The 16567-nt window shown below is 60.3% G+C and overlaps 2 protein-coding genes across 2 annotated transcripts; both read right to left on the reverse strand.

Annotated features, from left to right (window-relative positions):
* Window positions 1-2984: 2984 nt before the first annotated feature.
* Window positions 2985-8345, reverse strand: PIGT (phosphatidylinositol glycan anchor biosynthesis class T). Its single transcript, XM_075768907.1, has 12 exons — window positions 8150-8345; window positions 7621-7798; window positions 6637-6764; window positions 6071-6171; window positions 5827-5913; window positions 5477-5564; window positions 5298-5395; window positions 4852-5017; window positions 4553-4753; window positions 3870-4035; window positions 3650-3733; window positions 2985-3514 (listed from the first exon to the last, which is right to left on the reverse strand). The coding sequence occupies exons 1-12, from the start codon at window positions 8328-8330 to the stop codon at window positions 3262-3264; spliced, it is 1731 nt and encodes a 576-aa protein (XP_075625022.1). The 5' UTR covers window positions 8331-8345; the 3' UTR covers window positions 2985-3261.
* Window positions 8346-9502: 1157 nt separating this feature from the next.
* Window positions 9503-16381, reverse strand: DBNDD2 (dysbindin domain containing 2). Its single transcript, XM_075768920.1, has 4 exons — window positions 16194-16381; window positions 11481-11636; window positions 10880-11023; window positions 9503-10097 (listed from the first exon to the last, which is right to left on the reverse strand). Exons 1-4 carry the CDS (start codon window positions 16234-16236, stop codon window positions 9889-9891), a joined length of 552 nt encoding a protein of 183 aa, XP_075625035.1. The 5' UTR covers window positions 16237-16381; the 3' UTR covers window positions 9503-9888.
* Window positions 16382-16567: the final 186 nt, after the last annotated feature.

Raw genomic sequence — 16567 nt, forward strand, 5'->3', positions numbered from 1 at the left:
TGTGTGGGGTGTGTGTGTGGGGGGGGTGTGTGTGGGGTGTGTGTGTGGGGGTGTGTGTGTGTGGGGGGGTGTGGGTGTGTGTGGGGGGGGGGTGTGTGTGGGGGGGGTGTGTGTGTGGGGGGGGGTGTGTGTGTGGGGGGGGTGTGTGTGTGGGGGGTGTGTGGGGGGGGTGTGTGTAGGGGGGGTGTGGGGTGTGTGTGTGGGGGGGGGTGGGGGGGGGTGTGGGGGGTGGGGGTGTGTGTGGTGTGGGGGGGGGTGTGTGTGGGTGGGTGTGTGGGGTGTGTGTGTGGGGGGGTGGGTGTGTGGGGGGGGGGGGGTGTGTGTGGTGTGGGGGGTGTGTGTGGGGGGGTGTGTGTGGGGTGTGTGGGGTGGGTGTGTGGGGGTGGGGGTGTGTGTGGGGGTGTGTGTGTGGGGTGTGTGTGGTGGGGGTGTGTGTGTGGGGGGTGTGTGTGTGGGGTGTGTGGTGTGTGGGGTGTGTGGTGTGGGGGGTGTGTGTGGGGGGTGTGTGGGGGGGGGGGGTGTGTGGGGGGTGTGTGTGGGGTGTGTGTGTGGGGGGGGTGTGGGGGGGGGGGTGTGTTTGGTATGTGTGTGTGTGGTGTGTGGGTGTGTGTTTCTGTGGTGAGGGGCCTGCCGTTTGCACGCCTTCCCACGCGTGGCTGTTCTTTGCGTGCAGCTGGCGCGCGTCCTTGCACGCCGTTCACACGGGTTCGCGCTGTGTGGCACGCTCAGCGCGTGCTTTCCCGCCTTCCCTCGCGTGCCGTTTTTCGGCTCGCCTCGCGTGGCAGCGCGCTTTCGTTGCTCGAGTTTTATCGAGCCCCCGAGGAGCGTCGGCTCGCCGTGCTGCACCTGCAGCCCCCCGTGCAGCCCCCGCTGCCCAGCCCCTGGTGCCGCCCCTCAGGCGTGGAGCAGAGATGGCTCCGTGGCCTCTCTCTCCCCTTAAACGTTTTTATTTTTGACGTCGCTTGCTGGCAGCTCTCCGGCCGAGCGTCACTGGGCTGGCAGCTAAGCTCGGGCTGTTCCAGCCCTTCTCTGCAGGTTACCAAGTGCAGCTCAGCTGTGCCCAGCTCCGGCTGGGTGTCTGAGGGGGCCGTCTAGGGAAGAGAGAGAAATAACCCAGGAAAAAACCCCTCAAACACTAATAAATTGGGTTTTCCCAGCCGTTTAAAACCCACCCGGCCGTGGCTGCAGGGCTGCCTGCCGGTCCCACGGGGTTTTCTGTTTGGCTGGCCTGCGTGGATGTGATAAGATCGACTCCCTCGATGGAATCCAGCCCAGGATGGTTTCCCTCCTGCTCTGCCGTTATTCCAGGCCCTTGCCAACCTCTTTATGGGCTGTTTAAACTCCCGGTTTGTGGCACTGCGTGGGAATGGCCCCAAAGCCTTTCGCTGATGCCAGCTCTGGCACTCTTTGCCCGTGGCAGCTCCCGGCTAGCCCTGGCACAGGCTGCCCTCATCATGGGGACCTTTTTTTCTGCAGAAGTGACGGTTGGGTTTGCAGCAGCGCTGTGTTTCTTGAGCTATTTTTGGCTGGTGTGGCTTGCGGTGCCAGCTGCATCCATGGGTGCTGACCTTGGCGCTCGGGGACCTTTGCCAGATCCCCCCTAATGCCCACGGCACGCAGGCTTCGCCCGGGGAGCCGGGCTGGGGGGGACCTCGGCCGCTCTGAGCTGCTCCGGCACATGCTGATGGTTGGAGTCTGCAGGATTTATCCTGGACCCAACCTGAAACAACTCGAGTTCTCCAAATCCTTTTGCAAACTGCAACGTGGGCCCTCATGCCCGAGACTCCTGCCCGCGTCCCCCTGCGCTGCTGCGGGAGCCGAGCGCTCGCTTGGGTTTTGTTTAGTTGTAGTTCTAGCTTTCTGTAAAGAAATTCGGTTTGGGGCTTGAAGCCTGGCTGGCGGAGCTGTAGCAGCAGTCCTGTGGCTGGAAGCAACGTGAGCTCCCAACCCCGAGGCGTCCTTCTCAGCGAGCAGGGACAGGGGGATCGTCCCAGACTCCGGTATTTTGGTATTTCGGCAGCTCTGCGGGCTGCATGGAGCCATCCAGTGGAGCAGATCCGTAGGGGGCATCTCAGGTAGGGAAAGGAAAGGTAATCCCAGGCCAGAACAGAGTGTCCTGCACAGGACAGGAGGCAGTGGGGTTTTTATGGTCTTTCTCTTCAGGCGGAAGCTTTTAAAGGACCTCTGGCTGTGCGTTGCTTTGATTCTGGGAAGTATCTTTTCTAACGATTTCCTTGTGCTTTAGCTACTTGTAGCCAGTTGTCTGTTCCTATCACAAAAGGCACATCCGAGATGCACAAGACATACCCTTGAAAACTGCACCGTTGGTAGCCGAGCCGCACCACCAGCTGCTTCTCACTGCTTTGTGAAGCACAGCAAAGTGGTAACTTTACATTTTATATTACGAAAATAAGAGCACAGTGGTGCCGACATTCCTGCGTTCTGGGGGGGCTGAGGCTGTTGCCCACCAGCAGAGCCCGGCTGGCTGCAGCTCAGCACTTGGGGTCTGCTGAGCCCAGAGGCTCCCCAGAGCTTTGGGGACACCAGGCAGAAATGATACCAGGGAGAAATGATACCAGGGAGGCAGGGGAGGATCTTGTGCTGCAGCAGAGGGGTGAACAGGTGGAAGGGTTTCAAAATGCTGCAAATAGAAGCTGGGAGCAGGAAAAGCTTTGTCTTGAGAAAAAAAATAAACCCTTGGTATGGCTGAGGTATGCCCAAAACCCTTAGTATGCCCCAAAATTAATTTGCAAACTGGCTTAAATGTGGTGAAGTGTGGCAGGAGGGCACTGAAACGTGGCAATGTGGAAGATGGTAGAGCAGATGAAGCCATCTCTTCGCTGCAGATCACGCCCCTACCGTGTCTGCATCTCCTCCCAGCTGACGCGGGGAGTGTGCTAGAGGCCTGGCAGCTCACGGGTCTTACAGGGTCAACTCTGCCTGCGGGGCTGAGAAAGTAAAACCAACCTGGAGCAGCGCAAAAGTACAAAACAGGTCAAGTTTACTTCCAGCATCGTTCCCAGCATGTTACCCTCTCCCAGACAGAAGTCTTTCCCAATCCCGCAGCAGTGCAGTTCAGTAGTCAATGGGCTTAGAGCCATTTCCCGATGGAAGCGATCTCTCAGCTCGTTGGATCCTGAAGAGAGATCCAGGCAGCAAGATGGAGCAGGCTGCTTCCAGCAAAGACAAGAGGCAGCAGCGCTTTGCTCTCTGGGTCTCCCCACGGAGCCCCAAGGCCAGTACCGGCTGCCCGGGTTTCTCTCAGAGGGGGGGCACCCCCCTGAATTTGCGAATGATGTTGGCCAGCCTCTTGGCCAGCCCACCCCGGCTCGGCTCTTCCACGTGAAACGTTCTGGTCAGCAGGTTGTAAAAGGAGCCGTAGCACACTGCCACCACGGTGCAGGTCAGGCAGATGACGTTATAGGGCATGCTGAAGTCTGGCGTCGGCAAGTTCACCAGCAGCGGCTCCGTGTACAGGCGCACAAAATAGCTGGAGCCATCAGAGGAAGGAAACCTGGAGAGCGGAAGCAGGAAAGGGAGCGTCAGCCTGCACAGGACCACCGTTTCATGCTCACCAGACGGGATGACAGCAGCCGGCAGCCTGCAGGTGCTGCAGTACGGCCCCGCTCCCTGGCCCAGGCACACTCACAGCGAGGTGAAGAGAGGGCTCTGCTCCACATCCGTGTCCTTCATTGCAATGACGCTGGGCACCAGGGCACTAAGCACAGATGAACTAAAGAGACAAAGGACACGCGGGTGTCAGTCCTGACAGCAAAGAGACGGCAAGAGTTCTTCCCGTCCCCAGAGACCTGGGCAGCACGTCCTACCCAAGGCCCAGAAGGGGATGAGGAGCTGAGGTATGTCGTTACCTGACGTAAAAGCCGTGATTGGGGTCAGGCGTGTACTCTGTCCACTTTAATAAGGCCCTCTCAAACTGGATTGTGATCTTGGTGACAGAGTTGGCTGGCAGCTGGATCAGCATCTCCAAGAGGTGAGGCCGTCTCCGGTCCTGGGCTGGCTGGTAGTGGATATAACCTAACCCCAAAGAGACATGTCAGTGGCACCGGGGGACCTTGTCCAATCTCACGTTGCCTGGACACCTCCGATGGGGTGGGTGCTCCTGCTTCCGCTGTCCCGGGAGAGGTTTTCTGGGCAAGTAAAGATTTGCACAGGTAGCAAAAAGCGTACGTTAAAGCTACATCTGGCTGGTCTTTAGAGCTGATGACCCATGAAAGTCAGGTGTTCATAAGGAAAGGTACAAATGCAAAGTAAGAGCCAGTCATCAGTTTTAAATCAAGCCTCCTTTACTACAAAAATCAACTCACTTTGTTTTGGACCCTTGTTGGATTATGAAACGCTGCCCACGTGGCTCTTATAAAACAGACTTAATAAAGTCTGATCTGCTGTGAGTGCTGAACTGAAGGCTAAGGAAACATCCTAACATGTTTTGTTACCCAGTCCAGTTCCCCAGTGATCACTGGGGCCCGAGGGAGGGACTAAACCATCTCTGGAATGAGCCACTTGTGCCAAGGGAACTGGCATGTTTACTTACTTGGCTTGTTTTCCTTCCCCTTCGTGATGATAGTCAGAGTGTGCACGTAGAGCCGCAGATACCACGGCACGGTCTCCAGCAGGATCACGGGGAAGGCCCGGTACGGGTGAGTATTGTAGATGAGAGTGCTGATCTCTCCGGTCTGCAGCCCGTATCCACTCACGTAGCGCTGAGCATGGAGAACGGGGGTTGGCAGTTCCGCTGCAAAAGAGAAAAGGACACAGGAACGCGGGGTGATGCCGGCTGATAGTTAGGCCTGGAGCCCTGACCAGTGGTGCAGTGAAGTTCTGGTCGCTCACAGCTGTCTTGGGGCCGCTTCCACTTCAGCTGCACGTTGAGGCTGCGAGATGTATTGAAGAGCGAGGGGCTCAGCAGGTCATAGACGGCATAGGTTCTCTTGTCTCCCTGGACAATAGCTTCGTGTACAGATACTGGAGGGGGGGTCACTTCCAGTAATTCCTTTTCCTGAGAAAGCAAATGGATCATGAAAGGAAAAGTGCCCCTTGAAGTAACCGGCAGTGCTGGGCAAAGCCCTTCCGGCTGTCCCTGAGCTTTCCCACCCAACAGCCAGCTCGGCGCTCTTACACCACCATGCTCATGCCCACAGCCCTGCTCAGAGGAAGGAAACCACCTCCCTTCGTTAGGCATGGAGGGCTCCTGGGGGACGGAGGCGAGGATGTTTCAGAGCCACACGAAGTGGCTGAACTGAGGGAGCAGGGGGTGTTCTCTGGTCCGTGAGCACTACCTTGTTCTTAGGGGAGATGTCGACGTAGACTTTGCTCTGCGATGCCAGAGGACACGCGTCAGTAAGTGTGCGAGAGAACATCTTAAAGAGGGACCAGTCTGTGGGAGGCAAGGCCAGTGGCAGGCTGAGTCAAGTGCCATGGGCACTCAAGGACCACAGCACACTGCCGCTGAGCTTACCTTTCTTTCCTTGGCCGCTGGAAAAGGTGTCAAAGACCACAGTGAGGGTCTGTCTGAGCTCCCAGGACACAGCCAGGCAGGAGGCATCCTGAACAAGAGAAAGAAAGGCAGCTCTGATCACACCTTCTGGAGGGACAGGACACCAGGAGGGAGCTGGAACTCCACCAGGACTGCAAGAATCCCATCGGGACGCAGCTGAGACCAGAGAAGCAGGACAACAGCTGCGTTAGACACAGTGAACCCACCGCAGGGAAGCTGGGCAAACCAGTGTGTCATCTTGCAGTGTCACAAGAAGGCTTTGGATTTTTTCTTGGGGGTCTTAAAGAGGGAGCCTTGAGCCTCGTGCTTACCCTGCAGACAGGGCGGATGTGCACTGCCTGCGAGTGGTAGCTGCTGTGGAACAAGCGCTCGGCCTTCAGCAGCACAGCAAGTCCAGCCTGCAGGGAGAAAAGGAGAAACTCAGCCCCAGGTCTGTTCTCTGCTCCCTCTGAGAGAAAAGCCCTGCTGAGACTTCCCAGTGCGAGTTCCCGGATCGCTGTCAGGAACCCAGCTCCATCGGGAGTGGCCCAGCAAGGCAGCAGGACTTGTCGTTACCTTTGAGCCACATGGGAGCAGCTTCTTCCAAGGCGTGAGGTTCTCTGTGCAGACCACCTCCCTGGGCAGGACGGCATATCGCAGGAGATGGTGATCTGTCCCTGGGCAGGGAGGTGGAGGGTCAACAGGCTGGTACTGCTACAGCCATGAGAGCAGAAGCAGACCTGTTCCATCCCCCAGCGTAACCCACACCCTCTCAATGTCCCTGAAAAGCCACCAGCTCAATCAGGAATAGAGCCCGCTCTGTTCAAAGTGATTTGGAAAGAGTAGGTAAAGGCATGTTCTAGCAGATTTTTTTTCCTGAGCGCCTTAAATCCTCCAGTCCTTGCTAGCTGTTTCATAAAATACTTTTCAGAGAGACAGACTAGGGCCTGGGAGCATCTGCCATGAACTGCTTGTGTCTCCTCTGTTCAAATCCAAGCCTCGTTTGTAGGGAGAGGAAATGCTTCCAGGAGGAGGTTAACAGACCCTGTTGTAGACACCCAGACCTGCCCCCGGGTTCCCCGCAGTGCCACGGGGCAGAACTAAAGCTAGAGGCAGGAGAGAGAGGGCAGAGCCGGGCTCACCGTTGGCTAAGCCCAGGGGTTTGAAGGACGCTGTTGGAGTGACTGTATTGGTCGAGTCAATGAAGTTGAGAGAAGCACAGAATATTCCCGAGAGGATGTTACTCAGTTCTTTCCAGGCTTTGTCAACACTGTGTAAGAACAGATACCAGAGATTACTAAGCAGCTCAAATCCTTGGAACAACAAGCTTTAAGTCAGTAACATTCAACAAATATACCGGGGCGACAATGCTGGCTTTCAGAAGCCGCAAGGAGCGTGCAGGCAGAGGGTGCTGGTCACGCACTCTCCAGCTCTCTTGGTATTTTATTCTAATGCATGAGCTGTGGGGAACGTTCACCGCAGGGGCAGCCCCTGCCTGGCAGGGCTTCACGCAGCCGAGGACCCAGCGACGGGCGCAGCTGGTGCGTGAGGAGAGAGGCTGGGCGAGCAGGGAGCATGCGGGAGATGACGTGAGCTGTATGGGGAAGGGGATGCGAGACCTAAAGCAACCCCTTGGTGCAGTTCTGAAGGCTGACCAGACCGGCAGGCAGGGAATGGGCCATTTGTAGGGAGGAAAGAGCTCTGCGAGACCACAGAGAGCTGCTGCCACTCAACCAGGGCCTCTGTGCTACGGGAGATGGCGACAGGTATTGGTGGGGAGTCAAAGGAAGTGAGTCACAGAGCAGAGGTCAAGATATAACCCTGTCATATTAGCGCAGTGAGGCGTTTGTCATCGCAAACCACAAGGGAATTACTCGTTCCTTCAGCGAACGAGGGTTTTCCCTCAGCGTCACATCCTGCCCCCTGCGCTGAGCGGGGCTACGTTCTGCTTTTGCTCAGAGCTGCCCCCGGCGTGGGAGGCTCTTTGTCCCAGCTGACATTTGCCAACCCAGGAGGGCCCTGCACACCCCGCGCTGCAGCCGCCTCGCGTGGGAAGCGTGATGGCTCCCGGGAGCGACGGCTGCGGAAGGGACCCGGAGCGACGGACCTGTGCCTGGGGTACCTACTCGGTGACGGTGGGCTGGAACCAGACCCAGAGCTCGGCGCCGGCGGGTGCCTGCAGGGGCGGCTGCCCCCAGGCCCGGGTGCGCCAGAAGCCCTGGGTGAGGGCGAGGTGGAGCTCCCGCACGCCCAGCGCCGCCACCAGCCGCCCCAGCGCCTTCGGGAAGAGCCTGTAGTGAGAGACTGCGGGCGGCGTTAGCCCCTGCCCGGCCCATCTCATCCCCCCGGCCCCTCGCCCTGACGTCACAGCAGGGCCTGGCCACACATGACATCATTCTCCGGTGCTGCCCCGCGCTCACGGGGTCACATGCAGCCCCCCCATAGCCTCGCTCTGCCCCGTTCCGGCTCAACCTCAGCACCCCCGCCTCTGACGTCACTCGCGCCGCTGACATCATCCCCAAACGCGGTAACGTCATCACCCCGAGGCAATCGACCTCGTCGCGCCGTCACCCCGCGGAACGGCTCCACCCCCAGCCCCGCCCCCTGCGCCGCGCCCCAGCCAATAGCGGTCCGTCGGATCCCGCCCCGCCTTACCTGCGCCCCGCTGCAGGTCGGCGTCCCATCGCGTCCGGAACTGGAAGGTGGCGGCCACGTCCCCGGCGGGCAGCGGGCTCAGCAGCAGCTCCTCCCGCAGCGCGTCCCGCCGCTCCCGCCCCGCGCCCGCCCGGCCGGGCCCCGCCGCCAGCAGCAGCAGCGGCAGCAGCACCGCCAGCATCCCGCCGCCCCCGCCCCTCCGCCGACTTCCGCTTCCGGCCCGACCTGCCAATGGCGGCCGCTTCCGGGGTCGCCATGGAGACGCGGCGCCGCAGCCCCGGCCCGGCCTCGCCTGGCCCCTCACGGGGGAGCGGAGGGGTTTTCGGGCCTCGGGGCCGGCCGGGCAGCCGAGGAGCTGCTGCGAGGAGCAGGTCCGGAGCCTGGCGTCTGCCCTGGCCCGGGGGAGGGAAGCGCCTGCCTAGCCGTGCCTGCGCCCGGCCGAGGGAGAGCGCCCGGTAGCGGCTGCCCCGGCCCAGGGGCGCGGGCGTCCGTTTTGTGGGGTGCTCCCCGAAGGCTCCCTCCCCCGGCGTATGAAAATCAGGGAAGCCCTTGTGCGGCCCGAGCTTGGGTGGTTCGTTGCAAGGCTTTGCTGTGCATGAGGACTCTGCAAGGACTGTGCCCGTCCCCGGCCTGACTTCCTCTTCTCAGCTCTTCCCGCTGTTCTCCGCTCTCCCTCTTCCCTTGACGTCTCCTTTCCGGGGGGAAACGTCTCTCTCCAGGCGCAGGGCTGTCTGGACGCACCCTGCTTCTGCTGGCCGCGGCCAGCCTGGGGCCAGCCCGGGAGGAAGCAAAGGGCAGCCGCAGCAAGGCAGCGCTGGGGATGGGAGTCCGACGGAGCTCACGATGCCTGCTGCTCTGGCCGGTCGTTCCCAGATAGCCGGGGTGCTCCAGCTGGTCTCACAAAGGGTTGGCTGACGCAGGAGGGAGCACAGCAAGGTCTGAACACCTCCTGAGAAGCAGCTTGGATGCAGAGTGTTCCCTGGCTCCTGTCGCTTATCATCTCCCAGACTCCTTTCATCGTGGGAGTGACCGTGGCCGTGCTGACGCAGCCTGAGCAGGGACTGCGCTTTCCTGGCCTGCAGCTACTGGTAGAGGTGACAGGCCTCTAGCCAGCTTTGTGCCTGGCTCCTCTTGGCCTGTCGTGCAGGGAGCAAGCATAGCAGGCTGCAAAGTGACTCCATTTTGATAGCTCCCACCCTGGGCGTAGGAATCGTCCCTGTGCTGGAGCTGGGCTTCATTTGCTCCTGCGTGGCACCCTTAGCACGCTGGCTTTACACCGCTCCCCCTCCTGCAATCCCCACCTAATCCTCATCCCCAGTGCTGTTTTCTCCCAATAACAGATGCACTCACTGCTTGGTTAGATTGGAGTGTTATTTCTCTGTATGCCATTATTGAATGCTTGTCTGGACAGGACCCTTGTCAGTAGGATGGGGGGAGCTGGGATCCCAAGGGATGGCTTTCTGGGAATGGTGGGGCTGTGGGATGCTGAAGCATTTCGGGGGAGTGAAGCAGGGAGTGTTAGCAGCAAAGCCTGAAGAGTTAATTTCGGGAGCCTATAATACCCCTTTCTTTTTCCCTTTGCTGCCAGGAGAACCTGTGGAGGGAGAGGAGGAGAAAACCAACTCTCCCCTCCTGCAGGGCAGCAGTCCAGGGTGGGGTTTACTGAGCGCCAGCAGCCTTCCTTCCTCCAGGCTGGCAGGTCCATACGGAGGAGGCTGGGAGCAGGGCAGAGCTGACTGCTAGCTTTTTGCCTCCTGCTCTTTGGGACTGTCCTCCTGCAGGTCCTCCTCATCCGACTGCACCACGGGAGTCTCAGCGCCCTCCTCGCTGGTGTCCAGGCTGTTCAGATCCGTGGAGACAGAGGACGTGGAGGAAATGCGTGACTTGCTCTCAGCTGCGTTGGGCACTTGCAGAGTGATTTCCTCTGGGCACTGGTTAGCATCTGACCCTGGAGGAGAGAGTGGTAAGAGAAGAAAGAAAAAAGGCTTCTGGAGGTTTCTTCCACCCCAAGCTTCATGGATAGCCCCCCCACTTATTCTTCAGCAGGCTGTGCTTCCCCAGCCACTCCTGGCTGGTCCCTATGTGGCTGCTGTGACCGTTCCCCACCTCACCCCCCCGGCTTGGCTCTGGGCAGTGCCGCACATTCCTTTCCCATTTTTGGCAGGGGAGCCTCTTCCGTCTTGCATGAAACACAGCTTGGGGCCATGCTGCGTGAGGCTATCGGTTCCAGCAGACAAGGAGATGTTCGGCTTGGCCTCGGTGAATCACTTCAGCGTGCGTACTTGGGGAGGAAGGTGCCAGCACCCCGGGATTTCCCTGCAGAACCCAAGCCCAGCTCCCTGGGATCTGGCTAGGAGGTGGAGGGATCCTGCAGCCTTCCTGCTCTGTGCAGTGAGCTCTGCAGCGTGATGGGGACCTGGGAAATCGTGACAAGACACTGGCTGCTCTGGAGGAGCTTCAGGACAAGAGAATTTACCCCACAGACTCTGGAAAGTGCCTGGGACTATATACGAGGGTAAGCTATATACGAGAGTCTGTACCTCTGGGCTGTGGGCGTGGGTCCTGGCATGGTCCCTCCAACACCACAGACCCCAGCACCCAGTGTCTGTCTTTGTATGGGTGTGCATGGATCTGCACGCAGGGTGGCCAGGGCTAGGAACAAGCTGGCGTGGGCACTGCAGGCAGGAAGGGCTCCCACCCTGGCCCGCGAAAGGTTCGGACCGCACATACCTGGCAGGGGCCCAGCAACGCTGCTCTCCTCTGTCCCGCAGCCCAGAAACACGTCCACGGTGTCCTGGTCTGACAGGTCCATCATGTCCATCTGCTCCAGCATGTCCACGTTGACCTCCATGGAGGAAATGCTGCCTAAGGGGGCTGCAGAGACAGAGTCCAGCGAAAAAGGTGAGTGCTAGTGCCAGGTGAAGGCACTGTGAGCCCTGTGCAGGCAGGACCCCCAGGATGGGTGTGCAACTGAATTCTACTTGCTGGTAAGAGTCCTCCAGGAAAATCATGTTTCCTTAAAACATCTCTCTGGAAGCCCCTGCTGTCTCACTGCGGTCCTTGTCCCTGCCCCAAACTACTATCTGGAGGAGCCTGTCTGAAGCCAGTGACTATGCAGGGCGCCAGCCTGGGTACCCGTATGCGGTGACTTCAGTTAAGTGGTGTGAGTAATGCACAGCACACCCACACGCAGTGTGTGTGGTCCCGTCTCAGGGCAGGACATGCGTGTCCCTGGCCACCTTTAGACTGGGGATGTCCCACTGATCTCTAACACCTGTGTCATCGTTCCCTGAAATGCCCCCAGCCCCGTGCCGGTGCCCGCAGCACTTACGTCTCTGATGCTCTATCTGCAGGTGAGACATAGGGAAGAAGAAATCCACGTCATGCTGGAAAACCTCCTCAAAGAACTTCTGCCGGTCCCGTAGTTTCAGCTGCTGCTGCTGCATCTGCTCTGCATCCAGGCTCCGCTGTGCCTGCTCCATGTCAGCTGGAGAAAGGTAAGGAGGGTCGGGCCAGGCAGGGCTCTCTGAGCCCTTCTGTCCTAGCTCACACGGTATGGCTGTGCTGGAGGGTAGGTGATTCCCTTCTGCTCTGCTTTACCAGTGCACATTGATTTAGTCACCATGAATAGATGTTACACGCCGGAACGGCAGCGTCACCAGCACTTGCTGTGCTGGAGCCTCAGATCTCACTTCTGAGATGCAGGGCAGCCAAGACTGGGGAGCTCATATGCTGCGTTCACAACCGCTGAAGTGAATTATCGAGGAGGGGAAAAGGGTGTTGTTATGAGATCAGCCATGGTTTGCTGTTCAAGTTTCAGTTTCCTTGCTACAACACAGAGGGTTGTCTCTGAACGCTAACAAGCAGAGGAAGCTCCTAGGGACAAGAACTGGCGTTAGCGCTCCAGGCTTTCTGGGCTGAGGGATGCAGAAGGAATAAAAGGCGTCAGCAACCCTGTCACCCCTGCACACACGCACCCCTGCTGCCACCGTCGCTATAAATACAGCCGCGCCCACGCTCGCAGGCTCCCCCGTTCACATCCCCCGCTTGCACAGCCAGCTTGGCTTCTGCCTGCACAAACATTTTCATTCCTGTAATTCCTCCCGCAGTTCAACGCCGGTGCCTGTGTCCCGGACTCACGCAGGAGGCAGTGATGGGAGCCCTCCGGCTGTTGCTGAAGGAGCTTGTTGCTGCATCCCTGGGCCTGGTACCTCCTTTTTGGGTTGGGTACCCACAACAGCAAGGACCCAAACGGCACAGAGGGGCCGTGGCTGGTGACCCCAGCCATTCCCAGGTTGGTGTTTGACCTCAGCCATTCCAGATTTCCTCTCTGCTGCTCTTGGCCCAGCCGGCACAAGGAAAATGTGATTACTGGAGCAGGCAGTGCAGTAACCAAGGAAACCAAACAAACATCCTCTGCTCTGCCTGAGCACGGCCCAAACCCTCTGCTCCTCGGGGTTGGGGAGGAGTGAACACAACAAGCAGCATCCCCACCCTGTCTGGCAGGAGTGGGGGCGAGAGCAGCGGGGGGGGGCTGACTGTCAGCAATATGTCCCCGAATGGGAGAGAGGCAGCGGGCCAGGTGAAGTGTCCTGGAGTTCTATGTCACATCTTCCTGAGAGCCCTTCCAGGGCTCCTCTGCACCCTGTTTCTGGGGCATCCTTCAGCTAAACCCCATCATCTGCAGGTGCCTGCCCCGGGAGGCTAGGCTGTGCCTGCAGCACAGTGAGGGGATGCACCGTGACTCAGGACCAGTCACCATGTGCTTTCTGGAAGAGGCTCTGGTCCTCTTCTGGCTGCTCAGTGTCTTCTTGTGATGCCCAGGGCAGTGATCCTGGCTGCCTGAAGGGGCCTTTGCCTTGGTATGTCTGACCTAAGCACTGGGCATCTGCTCTGGTGCAGAGGCTTCGTGTGCCCGGGCTAACAGCCACAGTGGCAGACACACCATGCCAGTAAAGGTTTCCTCATGGGGCTGACCGGTGTCTGCAGCCCAGTGCCGCTGGGGTAAGGCAAAAACCTCCTGCCTCCCCTGTGGTATCTGCAAAAGAGGATGGAGCCAGCGACAAGGAGGGGATGACCGGGGCACTGATTATGGAGCTGACACCCTTCAGCAGCTGGAACCAGCCCTGTCCTGTCGGTCCCAGGCAGAGCTCTGCCCCCCCAGCCCGGCTGTGCCGAATCCATGGCACACCACTGTGGTTCACCACACCGAGAACAGCCCAGCAGGTTCCAGCCGTAGGGAGGCAGGGCTCAGAGCAGAGGTTGCACTGGCTCCCAGATTTAGGGTGACGGATCAGCTCTCCGTGCAGCATCTTGCCCAGTGTGGAGGTAAGGAGGAGGCTCTCTAAATCCTCCTGCAGTGCAAACACAAAATAAACCACGACCAATGTGCCATTAATGTTCTCGCTGCCCATCTCTGCCCTGGCACGTGACCGATACTTGGGCTAAGGGTGCTTGGAGAGAGTCAGGACGGGTGCTGGTGGCAGCATTCCTGTGGGCGCCAGGATTTCTCCTGCGGGAGAATTAGCAGGACCTGTTTATGAACTTGTTTTCGAGCTCTCGCCGGGGAGTCAGGCACGAGCACTGAGCTCCCATTATGTAAGGAACGCCGGCAGCGGGAGATGGCAGCTGGGCCGTGCTCAGCCCTGCCTGACCCGTGACTGTGGTGAGAGTCGGGGACAGAGCCTTCCCCCCTCCCGGGGCTCTTCCGGGCCTGGGGGGCAGCGAACAGCCCTGCTAGTGTAGCTGCTCCCCAGCAACCCTCGCCGGGGAAATAAAGGAGAGCGGCGTTCCCTGCCGCGGCCCTTCCCCATGTGACGGCCGGTCACACTCCTCGGCTGTCAGTCGCCGGGATTGTCTCATCCGGCTGGCATGTTCCCACTGCGGGACACGTTCGCACACACAATGCGGCCCCTGTGCACCGCGGGGGATCTGTCGGTACCTGCTGGTGGCCTGGCTTTTATTACTATTGTCATGGTTATTACTACAGCCTGCTCGGCCAAGGGGCCGGAGGCTTATCTGCATTCAGAGCCAGGCTCTTCCCCACTGGCTGAACCGCCCAGGGCGGCTGCGATGGCACCGGGTACCCCGCTGCCTTCAAATCCTTCCGGCTCTCACGGCTTATTAGCCAGCACAGCTTGGAAAGGAACCGGGCCAAACGCTGGTGCATTGGGTGGCCGGGGCAGGGCAGGATCCCCTGCAGGAGTTGCAGGCGGAGATTTCCTTCTTGCCTGCTCCTGGGCAGCTGCCCACAGGGTGGGCTGTGGGCGAGGATGCTGGCCCCGCTGGTCCGCCTGCCCTGCCAGGGCACGCTGAGGAGCCAACCCTCGCATAGCGTGGGCTCGTGGCCACCGCCACAGTGCGGAAGGGTGTGGGAGGGCTGGCTGTGAAGCGCGGTGCTGCAAGCTCTCCCATCCACACCCTCGCCGAAGCGGGTGGGAGAGGAGCAATTCCTGGGGTGCAGGTAGCACGGGGTGGGGGCCAAAGGGGGCTTGGAGGCACGAGGCCAAGAGAGGATGGGGATGGCGTTTTCTTGAGGCCATGGCTCTGCAATACCTTGCAGAGATTTTGAAGTATTTAAAGAAGGTCCTGAAGAATAATCTGGACTGTGGAAAGGGACAGGGTGTGAGGGGGAGGTGAGCAGAGTTTAAGTGAGGCGTCACTCCAAGCACGGGCCAGTTCCCTGGTGAATGAAAGAGCTGGGGCAGGCTGGCCCAGCCAGCTTTTGCCCTTCTCCCTGCACTGTCCCGGAGCCTGATCCCCTGACCCCGCTCCTCCAGAGAGGTCTGGGGCACCCCACCACTGCTTGGCTTGTCGGACTGTGCCTTGGGCTCGTGGCCCCTGCGTGCAGTGCTGCGAGATCGGGTTTGGGTAAGAGGGAGTTCCTCCACTGCCACAGCATCTTCCAGGAGGCTCTGCAGAGATCGCAAGCCTTCCCCCATCAACCTGCCCCAGCAAAACCACTGCGGGACGAGGGTAAATCCCAAGGGCTTTTGGCTCCTTTAGCCTTGGGAGAAGCAGTTGGTGGGAAGTGCTGGGAATGCCCCGGAGAATTGTACAGGGTCGGACCGTGTGGGGACAGGATACCTGGACGCATCGGCTGCCTGAGCGTGAATCCCTGCACAGTCTTTTCTCAACCGGCACATCTGACCTCGTGTTGCAGCAAAGTAAAAAATAACCGTAGCCCCGGTGAGAGGAAATGTACCAGGCGAGTGCGAGGGTAGCAGTGGTTTTGGCAGAGCTGCTTGCTGGCAAAAGCAGGGGGGAGGGGGGGGGGAACGAACTACAGAGGGAGGACATGGCACCTTGTAACCCCTATCTGTGCTGCGGTTTCATCTCCTGCACTCCTCCGAGCGATCTCCAAATCCCCTGCGTCTCAGCACTAAAAATATCCCTGCCGCCCAGAGCTCCTTCCCCAGCAGAGGCTGTGTCATAAGACCCTGCTATTTACGGGGCCCTGCTTCCATTTGTGCAGAAAGAAGCGTGAGGACAAGAAAGCCAGGAGGGCAGCACGCTGCCCGAGGAACAGCGTGCAAGCCCTGGGCACGGATCTGTGGCAGGCTGTCCCCCTGCAAATCCCCTGTCACCCCGGCTGCTGCCCACCCTGATGCGTTTGCTCTGCTCAGCCTCCTCTTCCCCTAAACCCCGCGGGTGCGGGGGGACCCGCTCCTCCCGGAGGCCTCGGGGCTCCGGGGGATACCGATGCCACTCCGCAACAAACCCGTGGCCCAACAGGTTCCCGAGCTCAGCCACTTCCCAGGCAGGTTCCCACCCCCCCGCAGCATCCCCATCCCAAGCACGGAGCTTCCCGGGCAGCCCCTGCCCAAAGCAGCCCGGGGAGCGGTGCGGGCGCAGCAGGTTGGTGCAGCGAGGACTCGGGAGCATCTGGGGCTCCGGGGGTGGAAGGGGGGGGGGGGATACGGCTGCTTCGCAAGGGGCTATCGGGTTGGTGTTGCGGGGGGGGATGTGGGCAGCCCGAGCCCTGCCCGCCCGCTGCGGTGCCCCGCTTCCCTCCCGCCGAGCGCACCCCACGGCCGGCACTTACCGGGCAGCCGCCGGCCGCGGCTCTGCGCCCCGGGCCCCGACATGCGGCGGAGCGGCTGCTGCGACCGGGTGGGATGGGGTCGGGTCGGACCGGGCCGGGGCGGCTGGGCTCAGCTCGGGGCAGTCGCCCCCCCCGCCGCCGGCCGCCGCTCGCCCATGCTGCGCGCTGCGGGGCGGTGCTCGGCGCTGCGCGGGGCGGTGCCAGCGCGCCCAACCCCGCGGCATCGCGGCGGCGCCTACCGGCTGCTGGGGGCCGCCGGGGTCCTACGGCGAGGGTGGGCGCGGGGGGGGGGGGGGGTCCCCGTGCAGGGTGCCCGCTCCCCAGGGAGGGTCCCTGTAGAGGGTGCCCGTGCAGGGTCCTTGGCCCCCGTGGGG

The sequence above is a fragment of the Balearica regulorum genome, chromosome 16 (genome assembly GCF_011004875.1).
Source record: "Balearica regulorum gibbericeps isolate bBalReg1 chromosome 16, bBalReg1.pri, whole genome shotgun sequence".
Classification (NCBI taxonomy): domain Eukaryota; kingdom Metazoa; phylum Chordata; class Aves; order Gruiformes; family Gruidae; genus Balearica; species Balearica regulorum.

Coding starts and splice junctions, on each gene's coding strand:
- PIGT (XM_075768907.1), bottom strand. CDS start 8,330: ATGCTGGCGGTGCTGCTGCCGCTGCTGCTGCTGGCGGCGGGGCCCGGC. Junction 6,765..7,620: donor TTCCAGCCCACCGTCACCGA/GTAGGTACCCCA, acceptor GTTCTTACACAG/TGTTGACAAAGCCTGGAAAG. Junction 3,515..3,649: donor AGCCCTCTCTTCACCTCGCT/GTGAGTGTGCCT, acceptor TCCGCTCTCCAG/GTTTCCTTCCTCTGATGGCT.
- DBNDD2 (XM_075768920.1), bottom strand. CDS start 16,236: ATGTCGGGGCCCGGGGCGCAGAGCCGCGGCCGGCGGCTGCCCG. Junction 11,637..16,193: donor CCGCGGCCGGCGGCTGCCCG/GTAAGTGCCGGC, acceptor ACCTTTCTCCAG/CTGACATGGAGCAGGCACAG. Junction 11,024..11,480: donor GCAGATAGAGCATCAGAGAC/GTAAGTGCTGCG, acceptor CTGTCTCTGCAG/CCCCCTTAGGCAGCATTTCC.